At 49.4% G+C, this 12,436-nt stretch overlaps 1 protein-coding gene across 1 annotated transcript in view; it reads right to left on the minus strand.

Moving 5' to 3' along the window:
• Nucleotides 1-298: 298 nt before the first annotated feature.
• The window catches only part of Hip1 (huntingtin interacting protein 1), a 130,099-nt gene continuing 117,961 nt past the window's right edge, over nt 299-12,436 (minus strand). Inside the window, 8 exon segments of the mRNA XM_028860656.2 lie at nt 299-1,693; nt 3,222-3,330; nt 5,556-5,617; nt 6,782-6,905; nt 8,419-8,524; nt 8,916-9,016; nt 10,574-10,667; nt 10,899-10,957. Coding sequence (XP_028716489.1) covers nt 1,641-1,693; nt 3,222-3,330; nt 5,556-5,617; nt 6,782-6,905; nt 8,419-8,524; nt 8,916-9,016; nt 10,574-10,667; nt 10,899-10,957 — 708 coding nt within the window. The 3' untranslated portion in view covers nt 299-1,640.

Genomic DNA, 12,436 nt, shown 5'->3' on the forward strand with positions numbered 1-12,436 from the left:
ACCTAAGAGTCACAGATACCAGAGGGAGGAAGACGCCATCTCCCTGCCCCATGCTACAGATCAGAAGGTCACTTAACTCAGTGGTCCATTTGAGAGTGGCAAAGTGCTGTCCGGCTGCTTGTATCTAGGTGGGATGCCTTCAGTGCCCACCTTGTCTTCATGGGAGCAAGAGTGGGCAGTGGCGGAGTCGGTGACACAGTCAGGGCTGGTCCCCTTCCTCTCCTGCTCCTCGATGCTTCGAAGAACCTGCCTGCTTTGGAATCCGGGCCCAGAAATGCCCAGGGATGGCTCTTTAGTCTTGTCTGTGGTCTGTGGTGACTGTGGGCGGAGGGCAAGTCTAGTCGGCCACCCTCAGTCCTGATTGCTCCAAGCATCTCTGGGGCAGGTGTCGCAGGAAGATTGTTAGTAATAAATATGAAGAGTCCTACCCCGAGCCGAGGTCTCTTCCCGATGGGAGCTAGTGGGTCTGTTGAATAAGTAGCACATGGAACCATCTTTTTCCGGTTCAGGAGGCTGCAGGAGCAGGCAGCTGGAAAAGGAAGCACTTCCAGCTCCTTTATATCTGTCCCTCTTAGGACCTTGCCTGGGTTTGACGGAAGGTGGCCCACGTGACATGGCACAGGAAGTGCGCTCTAGGGATGTAGTGTTGCGGCTCACACCAGCTCCATTCCAGCACGTGATGGGGTGGTGAACCTGCTCACATGAGCTCCTAAGAAAAATGTCCCCAGAACAGCTGGGTCCCTGGCACCTTTTTTTTTTTTTTTTTTTTTTTGAAACTGGTGCTCCCTGGCTTGTGAAGGTGGACAGAGGCCTTGGGATGGCACCCAGGGTCAGAAAGTAAAGGCACTAGCTCTGCTTTAGGCTTCCGAGGAGAGCTGTCACCCTGGGAAGTGGCCTTGGCTGACGGAAGAGCTGATCTGGAGCACCAGGGCGTAGCCTGAGCCGCACCATGGTGGGGGTGGGGACCTTCCTCTCAGAAGGGCTCAGAGCTCAGGGTGGGGGCGGGGAGGGGAACCCTTTTTTGGGAAAGTTGGCTATGTGAAACGTTCAGACTATAAAACCAAAAGACCCAAACGACCACCTAATAATAAGCAGGAGGGGATCCATCAGACTGCCAAAAGTGTAGTGTGAAGGGGGGGGGGGGGCGTTGCTTTGGCAGTCTCCGCCAGGCCTTTGTTCCTGTTCCTCTGACTGTGGATTCAAACGGCGGAACTGGTTTGGAATCCAGTGGAGTTCAGATGCTCGCAAGTTTGCGCAAAAGACAAAATGCAAAAGACTGGGGGGCGCAAGGGGGGGGAAGAACAGGTGTCAGATGCTCCAAGCTCCCAATGACAAGAAGCCTCTCTTAGGACATGGCTGGCGAGGAGGTGGATATTAGGCAAGACAGGTTGGCCATGTTGCTGTTTTTCTGTGGACCTGAGCTTGCTCATGGCCAACGCTGGCCTGCCTGTATGTCAGGACATAAGGGGAGAACTCATCATGCATTCAGACAGAGGCGGTGTCCTGAGGAGACACGACGGATGGGCTTCAGCGTTTGTGAATGGAGAGGTCTGCAAGGGCCCGGTGTGCCAAGACGGGGAGGGTCACACACAGAAGGATAACAAGGATTTACATTCTGACGTGTGGGGCGCTGGCTGGGCCTACTCTTTCTCCGGTATTGCTTCTTGAACAGTAGGAGGCGAAGCTTCTGTCCCTAGAAACAAAAACAACAAAGACAAAAAAAAAAAAAAAAAAAAACATTTCACATGGAACCTCACGCATACATGAACTCTTCATGAGAGACTGTGGCCATGTGAGACTCAAACTCATGAATGCCATACTTTAAAGAACCCTTTAGCCGGGCGGTGGTGGCGCACGCCTTTAATCCCAGCACTCGGGAGGCAGAGGCAGATGGATCTCTGTGAGTTCGAGGCCAGCCTGGGCTACCAAGTGAGTTGCAGGAAAGGCACAAAGCTACACAGAGAAACCCTGTCTTGAAAAACCAAAAAAAAAAAAAAAAGAACCTTTAAAAAATTTGGGGCTGGGGATTTGGCTCAGTGGTAGAGCGCTTGCCTAGCAGGCACAAGGCCTTGGGTTCGGTCCTCAGCTCCAGAAAAAAAAAAAATTATTATTGTGTGTGTACGTGCATGGGTGTATATGTGTGTGTGTGTGTGTGCGCATGCACGCACACGTGATATATATGAGTGCAGGTGCACACATGCCACATTCAGAATGTGGAAATCAAGAGAACAGATTTTTCGGGAATTGGTTCTATTCTACTGTGGGTTCCAGGAAGTGAACCCAGGTCATGAAGCTTTGCCTTTTTACCTACCAAACCACCCTCCTGGCTCCACATCGTGGTGCTTTGCTGGCTCTATAGTCAGAACCTCAGAATTAGTGTGCCTTGCCTGCCAGCTCTCCACTGACTACTATTCATCTACCGCAGTTTTGATAGCAAAGCTGTGTGTGTGTGTGTGTGTGTGTGTGTGTGTGTGTGTGTGTGTCCACCCAGGGTGGTGGTGATTCAGTGTTAAGGGCACTGGCTGTTCTTCTAGAGGACCCAACTTCGAACCCCAGAACCCACGTGACAGCTCACAACTGTTTCTATACCTAGAAAATAAAAATAACTCTTTTTTTTTTTTTAAAAAAAATAATTTAACTTAATTTTATGTGCATTGGTGTGAGAGTGTCAGATTCCCTAGAACTGGAGCTACAGGCAGGTGTGAGCTGTCATGTGGGTGCTGGGAATTGAACCCGGGTCCTCTGGAAGAGTAGCCAGTGTTCTTAACCACTGAGCCATCTCTCCAGCCCCCAAAAATAAAAATAACTCTTTAAAAACAAAACAATGCCAAGGCTAGTGACCAGAGAGGGCACTGTAGTGACTAGGACACAAGTCCACTGGCCAACGTGGAGGCTTTTATAACAGTCAGGGTTTTTTGTTTGTTTCTGGCTACGCAGCCGAAATCCCCAGTCTTCTTGCCTCTCTCTCCAGAGTGTTAGGTCTCCAGCTGTGCACCACCCAGGGTACAGCTGGAGCTTGGAAGGGCTATAACAGAAGCTTTTCCATTCTCTATGATGTGCCTATCTCTAGGCTGAAAGGTTATTTAGGAATGAAAAGGGGGAGGAAGAGGAGGAAGTGCCAGGGCAGAGGGACCCGTCCTGTTGGGGGAAAGCCCGTCCCTTCCGAGGCACCCGCTTCTGCGGCACCCGGCACCCGCAGCAAGTACCCGAGGCGTGCTCACCTTCCTCCCAGCCCTCGGCAACTCCAGCCAGCTCGTAGTGTTTCTTCCGAAGCTCTCCTAGTTTTTGACGCTCCTTCTGCAGGTCATTTTCCAGCTCTAGCACCCTAACCTGTGGAGAAGGTCTGGTATTGGTTTAACTTAGTTACAAGTTAAAACGCAGCCCCGAGACCGGGACCCACGGAACACAGGCTGGCCTTGAACTTTAGTCCTTTACCTCCCCAGGCCAGGGTTGCAGGTGTTAGCCTTCTCTCCTCTTTTTTTCCCCATTTTAATTTTGTATACACATGGGGGGGGGGGCATTTGCAACTGAGTGCAGGTGCCCACAGAGGCCAGAAGGTGTTGGACCTCCTAGAACTGGAGTCATAGGTTGTTGTGAGAAAATGCTCTTAACTACTGAGCCACCTCTGTTTTTTTTGTTATTTGTTTGTTTTTCAACAGTCTTGCTATGTAGCCCACACTGGCCTCAAACTCATGACAATCCTCTTGCCTCAGCCCCTCAAGCGCCAGGATTTGCTGCGGTCCGCAGGAATATCATAAGAACTCAGCTGGTTATGGCAAAGTCACTACCTGGAGGAATCAGGGAATTCCTCCAGAGGAAGCCAAATCCCAAGGAGTTTTTGGTGTTACTTGGCTTGTTATATATCAGCTGTCTTCTGTTATGAAAATCATGTGTGCCTTCATAGCTTTCCCAATTGACTTTTCCCTAAGAAGGGCTAACAGTGTGGACTGATCACTCTCTGGACATACACATTCCAGGTATTTGGAGAACTGCCTCAGGAAAGACTTTCTCTAGAATCAGATTCTCCCTTGGCCACTTTCAAGGACTAGCAGTAATAACAGTCCACGTGCAAGTCTCCTGATTTAAGATAAATTCCATAAGGAGACACCGCCTAGGTCAGGTGGACGTTAAGTAATAGCTTTACACAATTCAGCTCGGACCCTCCTTTCTTACAACCTTACCAACTTTATAGACCACTAACTCCTTACCTAACCACTTCTAGGAATATTTAGATAACCTTCTGCGCTGACAGCTATGTTCAGCCAGAACCCCAGTTCAAGCCTCCCTGTAATTATCATCATTGGCAGCATCCGGCCAGGTCCATCCCCAGATGGAAGAAAGTACCTTATCAGAGATACCTCTGTACTCTCTAAGAACAGACTTAAACATCCAGGCTACCTGTTTGAAAAGGCCTGGTGGATGTGCCAATTAAGCCTTACTTCCTTTCCCAAACCTTACCTCCAGTTCCAGATCTCCCTTTAACTATCACCAGAGGCATCTAGCTGTACACAGGTTGCCTAGCAACTGAGCACACTTTCCCCCACCCTGCAGAAAAATGGCAGATAGCTTGGACAGATAGAAGCCACAGGAAAAAAGAAGACAGTTTTATTTTCTCCCCATTGACCTAGCAACTTATAGATTCTTAACACTTTCTACCAAACACGTTTAAGATTATAGTTGAGCACATAAGATCCCTCTTCTTAGATATTACCTGAATTTAGCCTTTAGTTAATTCATTTCCCCATTGGTCACTTCCCTTTGGGGTTGTAAGTATAATTAATGGTTATTGCCTCCCTATGTGATTCTTATCACCCCTCCATTTGACCCTGGAAGCCTGGTTTTGCACTGCTAAGGGAATACTGCTTGTAAGTGTATATATACTAGGACTCCCAGGGCACGAGAAGACAGAGAAGAGAAAAGAGAATGGAAGAACTAGATGGGTAAGAACTTGAGAGGAACAAACTGAGATGGGGAAGAACTAGATTGAAGGGCTACAAGAAAGTACTAGAGGAACGAGATGGAAGAGGAAGAAGAGCCAGATGGGGAAGAACAAGATGAGGAAGAGCCAGATGAGAGAGAAGGAGACAGGAGAGGAGCTGATAGGGGAAAGAACTAGATGGATGAGAACCTAGAAGGGACAGAACTAGATGAAGGAATTAAGATAGAACCTAGAGGGGGACAGTAGACAAATATAGAGAAATAAGGCAAGGAAGGAGCTAGACATGAGAGCAGAATAGAAGCTGTGTAGAGAGAGAACTATCCCAGAATAATAAAGTGTATGGACTAAGGAGTTTCGTGTACATAGATTCATTTCTTCTCATCAAAGATTAATTATCGGCTGGTTGTAGATTCTTCCCGGACCCTGGGAGGGGGCTATTGAGGGGCTGGACCCCCATAGTCCTCGATAAGGATAATTACATGCATGCCCATACCTCACTTCATTTAACCTAAGTTACTCTCTTTCTCTCTGGCTTCTCCCTGGGGAAATGATACTTGGGGACGACGTGCAGGGAATGGAGCCAGCCCGACCTTGGACGTGGCCCTGGTTTTCTTACCTGAGAATCCATCTCCTGGCGCTTGATCTGGGTCAGTGTCATGCTTGAGAAGTCCATACTGTCTGCAAGGATGGATACAGGAAGAGACAGTCAAATAATGTCCCTAGCTGTCACGTGATCTCGAGGACGACGGCAATTCTCCCCTGCACTGCCTGGCCTGCCCCCTGCCACCATCATGGTCCCAGGCTGAACTGTCCTCACAGGCTCATGTTGGGAGCACTTTTCCCTAGCTGTTGGTGCTATTTTGGGGAGACTGTGGAAGGTTTGGAAGGTTGGGCCTGGCTGGTAGGTCCCTAGATGTACGCCTGTCTTTGTGTGTTTGTTAGCGTGTATACAGGAGCATGGCATGTATGTTCATGTGTATGAGGGTGCATGGACCATGGGGGTCCAGGAGATTGAACTAGGTTGTCAGCCTTGGTGACAAGCTCTTTCCCAGGGCGACATCACCAGTCCCTGGATGAGATGGAGAATCACCATGGACACGTAGACCCTGGGGCGTGTTCGTGGGGCAGTTTCTAGACTAGGTTAATTGAAGTAGGAAAAACTAACCCCCCTCAAAGCAAAACACCCAACAAATCAAGCCGGGCAGTGGTGGCGCACACCTTTAATCCCAGCACTTGGGAGGCACAGTGGATCTCTGTGAGTTCCAGGAAAGGTGCAAAGCGACACAGAGAAACCTTGTCTCAGAAAAAAAAAAACAAAAACAAAAAACCAAACCAACAAATCATGCTTATGTGAGGTTCTGCTTTAGGAGATTAGCACGGATGTAAAAAGACATAGTCTGGCTTCACACATGCCAGGGAAGCATTCTAGTGACTGAGCTGCATCCCTAGCCACCCACTTCCTTCCTTAGAGGGTGTCTAGGAAGAGCTGGGTAAGGCGGTGCATGCCTTTAGTCCATGCACTCAGAGGCAGATGGAGGTGGACCTCTGAGTTTAAGGCCAGGACTACACAGTGAGATCCTATCTCCGGGAGAGAGACAGAGACAGAGAGAATGTTATGGGGGAATATCGACAGTGGAAGAGACCCAGACTCTGGCCCCACACACATTAGTAAACACTTGTATGCATATGCCAACACCACACATAAAGAAGAAGGAGGAGGAGGAGAAGGAGAAGGAGAAGGAGAAGGAGGAGAGGAAGAAAGGAGAAGAAGAAGAAGACAAAAACAAAACAGAACTAAATTGAGATCATGGGGAAAGAGATTCGCAGTGGCTGAAAGGCTACCTGTCTCCTCAATCTGAGATTTGCCGGAAATGGTTGAGGCCACCACGGCGGCCGTGGCCTGGTTCACTCCCCGAGAGGCCTGCTGCAGCTGCGTCAGATTGAGGCTGCCCTTGTTAGCTTTCACCTGCCGGGACAAAGGACATTTTCGTTCAGGCTACATCAGAAGCATCGAGGACAGGACCAAACAGCTGGCCTGGTGGTGCCCATCAAACACCGACTGTTGTTACCAGTCAACCTCTCAAAATCATTGTTTCCTGTGGGACCAACCCCTGACATGTCTAGAATAGAAAGTCACCCCCAGCACATAGGTTGAGTTATCTACACTGCACTCTAGCTTGAACAGTTTTCTGCATGAACTCTTCCGGGTGTGGGAAAACCTGGGACCCTAAGAAAGGGAGGAAGAAAGGCCATTCACCACTGAAGTTCTGTTTCCCTGGTGAGGAGACCTTGGTCAACAGCTTTGCATGAGGGTTAAATGGGCCAGTGGTTCAAGTTCAACAGAGGAGGGGCAGACATTGGTCACGTGGACTTTAAAGGCCAAGTCAGGTGACCTGTAGTCTCTGCTCAGCAGTTTCATCACCAAATACTTTTGTTTTTTAAGACAGGGTCTCTCTCACTCTGGAGCCTTGGCTGGCCTGGAGCTCACTATGTACACCAGGCTGGCTTCAAACTCCAGAAGTCCACCTGCCTTTGCTTCCTGAGTACAGGGATCAAAGGTGTGTGCCTGGATAGCATATCCAGTGAACAGATACTGTTTTGATTTTGGATACTAGGAATGGAACCCAGGGCCATGCGTTTTACCAATAACCCACACCTCAGCCCCTCACTGGGGGATTCTAGGCAGGGGCTCTACCACTGAGCCACACCCCAGCCCCTCACTGGGGGATTCTAGGCAGGGGCTCTACCACTGAGCCACACCCCAGCCCCTCACTGGGGGATTCTAGCAGGGCTCTACCACTGAGCCACACCCCAGCCCTCACTGGGGATTCTAGGCAGGGGCTCTACCACTGAGCCACACCTCAGCCCCTCACTGGGGGATTCTAGGCAGGGGCTCTACCACTGAGCCACACCCCAGCCCCTCAGTGGGGGATTCTAGGCAGGTGCTCTACCATTGAGCTATGGCCATTGCCTCTTACCAGTAAATCTGGGGCAAGTGCTTTGCTAATAAACTATCTGCCGCCCCCTTCCCCCTTTTCCTTTTTGATTTTTCAAGATATGGTTTCTCTGTAGCTTTGGAGCCTGTCCTAGAACTTGCTCTGTAGACCAAACTGGCCTTGAACTCACAGAGATCAGCCGGGCTCTGCCCCCTGAGTACTGGGATTAAAAGTGTGAGCTATCACTGCCCAGCTTCCTCAGCCTGTTTTAAATTACTTTTTATCATGTTATTTAATTAGTATTTATGTGTAGGTGGGCATGCCATGGTGTGCATATGGAAGTCAGAGACCAACTTGTGAGAGTCATTTCTCTCATTCCACCATGGAGGTCCCAGGGATCAAACTCACATCATCAGCTTTAGCGGCAAGGACCTTTTCCTGACTGTGCCGTCTCGCCGGCCCCTGTTTAAAGTTTTTCTTCGGAGCCTCTCTGACCCAGCCAGCCTCACAGTGTGCTGAGCCTCCAGCACCAGCGGGTCCTACCTTGGACGCAGCCACAAGCTGGGCTGTGCTAGCAGCGATCTCGTGTGAACACACCATCAGTTCCTCAAACTTCCCCTTGCCTTGGACCACAAGGTCAGCAGCATCCCTGAGAACCCAGGAGAGACACGGAGGAGGAGGTCGCAGAGGACAGAAACTATCACGATCCCACCTCCAGCCAACCCCTAAGTCCCTGTCCAGGCAGGAAAGGCAGCCTGTTTGCCCTATCCCTGTGTTGTCCTGGGAGACCCCAGGTCCCTTTCAAACATACAGTACCAGTCACTACTTTTTGTATTTATTTGTGTGTGTGTGTGTGTGTATGTAGGAGAGAGAGAGAGCGCGAGCGCATGTGGAAGCCAGAGGGCCACTTCACATATCTTTCCTCAGGTATAGTTTACCTTATTTATAAAAAAATAAAAATTTTTTGAGACCCTATCTGTCTGGGGTGGATCAATGGAATGAGGAAGGGGATGTGGGAAGCCTTGGAGCCAGACACTTACACCATGACGGTAGCTCCCCAACCAACAGCTTTGGAGGCAGATATAAGTCCTTCTGTCCAGCGAGAGTTCTTGGCATAAAATTCCTTAGGGGATGCAGTACCCTATGGAAGCAAAAATATCACAGGTTGGTTAGTTTTTATTTTAATCTTTAAGCAGATTTCGCGCATGAGGGTTTTGTCTGCATGCATGTGCACATGTGTGCAGAGGTCAGGAGAGGGATTCAAATCCCTTGGATCTGGAGTTACAGATGACTGTGAGCTGCCATGTTGGGTGCTGGGAATTGAATCTTGGTCCTTTGCAAGGGCAACAGGTTAACCGACAGGCCACCTCTCCAGCCCGGGTTATTTTTAGACAGGCTTTACTACGTGGCCTAAGCTACCCTCCAGTTCTTGGTCCTCCTGCTTCAACCTCCCAAGTGCTAGGATTATAGGCATGTACCACCATACCCAGGTTTTTTTCTTTTAAATTACATTTACTTATGTATTTTGCGTGTGCATGTGGGTGGGACATGTCCATGCCATGGTGCAAAGGAAAAGCTTGGTCAGAGGAAAGCTTGTAGGCATTGGCTCTGTCTTCCTCCCATGTATGACCTGGAGCTTGAACTCATGTTGCTAGGCATGGTGGCAAGCTCCTCTACCTGCTGAGCCATCTTGTTGGCCCACTACCCAGCTATTAATGGCCAATTTTATAGAATGCCTACCAAGTGCTAAGTGCCTTTATTCTCACTTTTGGTATAAGAAAACTAAGGTGCAATAAGGCAAAATAACATCCTTAAGGTCTTGGAGGTAATGAATTAAAGTAAATCCCCAGCTTTTAAAAGAGATTTATTTTTTAACTTTTAATTGTGTGTTTGTGTTAAGAAAATGCAGGTGCCCAGTGATGCCAGAGGCATCTGATGCCCTGGAGCAGGAGCTACAGGCAGTCGTGAACCACCTGATGTGGATGCTGGGACCAAACTCAGACTCCTCAGAAGACCAGGAAGTGCTCAGCCATCTTTCGAGCCCATAACATTTTTGATTTGAGACGGGGTCTCTATGTATGGACCAGGCTGGCCTTGAACTCACAGAGATCTGCTTGCCTCTGCCTCCCAATACTGGGAATAAACCATGTGTGGTTTTATGAAGTGTTTGGGATGGAATCCAAGTTTTTATAGATGTCAAGCAGGGACTCGACCAATCGAGTTATATCCTTGACTCACAAAGGGAGTTTTGAGAAAAGACCCAGTTATGTAGCCCGTGCTGAGGTCAAACTTGAGAGCCTCCTGCCTCAGCCTTACGAGCATTTGGATTATTAAAAGGGTTAAGTATCTGCAGGTCTGGGAATCTATAGAGACTTGTCATCTGTGCCTGAGGGATGACAGTACCAGGTTTATTCCTGGGATCTGCCCAGTTCTCCAAAGTCCCCAGTTGTCCCTGAAGACCTAGATTGGAGGTGGCAGCGGGGTTTCCACAGCAGGTCTGTGTGGCCTGGAAGCTGGGGCTAGAAGGAACTGGTCGATTGCCCCTAGAGACAGCTACTAGGAACCCTCAACTTCCCAGTGTCTGGGAAATTTCCCTAAGAATGGCAGCTCTGCCCGTGAGGGAGGCCGTTGGAGGCCACAGCAAAGCAGAGTCCAGTACATAGGGAAGGGGAAGGAGCCCACCCAGAGCCCTGCTTACCCTGCCACTTTCCACGATCTCCTTCTGGAGGTCCTTGGAGGCCACCACCAGGACCTTGATGGCTTGCATCAGGCTGGTACAGGAACCAAGGATCCTAGGAAAAAGAAAGGGTTGGGGACGGGGACAGTAAGAAGAAAGCGGACAGCTTACTTTCTCATTCCTAAACCAGGAAAACCTTGAGTAGTGACGAGGGGCAGGAAAGGTGCTGGGACTGCTGGAGGAGCCTGAGGCGAAGCCTTGGAGGAAAGCTACTGAGTGACACTTCACTCTGGGCCTTGCTTTCAGGGCCGGGCTTACCTACTGCGACCACCAGGCTCACACTGACCTTTCGTTCACCTCCAGCTTGACTCCTGTGTCTCCTGCTCGGGATTTACTGAGTATTTCCTGTTAAAAAGAAGCACGTCTGGTTTCTTTTCTCTCTCTCTGCGTGTGTGTGTGTGTGTGTGTGTGTGTGTGTGTGTGTGTGGTGCATGCGCGCGTGTGTATTATTGGGAATTAAGCCCAGGCTTCCTGCATGTTGTTTGATAAACCAGGACCTCAGTCCCTCACTGGGGGATTCTAGGCAGGGGCTCTACCACTGAGCCACACCCCAGCCCCTCACTGGGGGATTCTAGGCAAGCTACATCCCCACCCTAAGAAACATGGTTCCTAAATGTATCATGAACCTGATCAACCACCACTACCTTGATACACTCTGGATCCAACCAGGTGTGGTAGCATAGAAGGCTGAATCTAGATAGCTTCATCTCTGTCCTTGTGAGTCAGAACACCCCAGATCTCTCATCTATTGGCTAGTAGGACAGCTGGAGCTGACTGCTCTAGTCAGTAGAGTCTCGATCTTGGCACTCGGGCTGATGTGCATGAAACACCGAGAGCTGTGGTACCTGACCACCAGGGTCAGCTGCTACCAGATCCACAAGGCAGGTGCTCACACCACAGCAGGGAGTGACTTTTCCACCAAAGAAGCCACGTGAGACCTTTCCAACAGGACCCATTCAGCTTCTCCTGAGGAGTTCTTTAACACCTACCAGGCGACCTCTGACATTTTATTATTATGACAGTGATGGCTAGCTCTAACAGTCAACTTGACAACCTAGACTCACTCAGCAAGAGAGTCTCAGTGAGAGACTGTCTACATTGGGTTGGCTTATGGTCATGTCTGTGGGAGAGATGTCTTAATTAAATTAACATATGTGGGAAGACCTAGCCCACTGTAGGCAACACCATTCCCTAGACAGGGGATTCTGAACTTCATTAGGAATAGAGAAATCACCAGGCAATGGTGGGGCACACCTTTAATCCCAGGACTCAGGAGGGAGAGGCAGGTGGATTTCTGTGAGTTCCAGGACAGCCAGGACGACATAGAGAATCCCTGTCTCAAACCCTTCCCCCTCCTCTGTCCTGGGGCGGGGGTGAAGAGTGGAGAGATCAAGTTGAGCACAAGCAAGCAAGAGAACACGTATGCATTAATGCCCTCTGCTCTTGACTGCGGATGGGATGTGATGAGCTGCTTCCAGCTTCTGCCATGGTGACTTCTCGGTACCCTCAAACTGGAAGCAAAAATAGACCCTTCTCCCCTAAGCTGCTTTTTGTTAAGATGCTTTGTAACAGCAACAGAAATGAAGCTAAATCAATGGCCATCCTATAGAAACAGGATCTAGGACTGGAGAGATAGCTCAGCAGTTAAGAGCACTGGCTGCTCTTCCAAAGGTCCTGAGTTCAATTCCCAGCACCCACATGGTGGCTCATAGCCACCCGTATTGAGATCTGGTGCCCTCTTCTGGCCTGCAGGCATACATGCAGGCAGAATACTGTATACACAATAAATAAATAAGTCTTAAAAAAAAAAAAAAGAAAAAGAAA

This window comes from Peromyscus leucopus, chromosome 23, assembly GCF_004664715.2.
Source record: "Peromyscus leucopus breed LL Stock chromosome 23, UCI_PerLeu_2.1, whole genome shotgun sequence".
NCBI lineage: Eukaryota > Metazoa > Chordata > Mammalia > Rodentia > Cricetidae > Peromyscus > Peromyscus leucopus.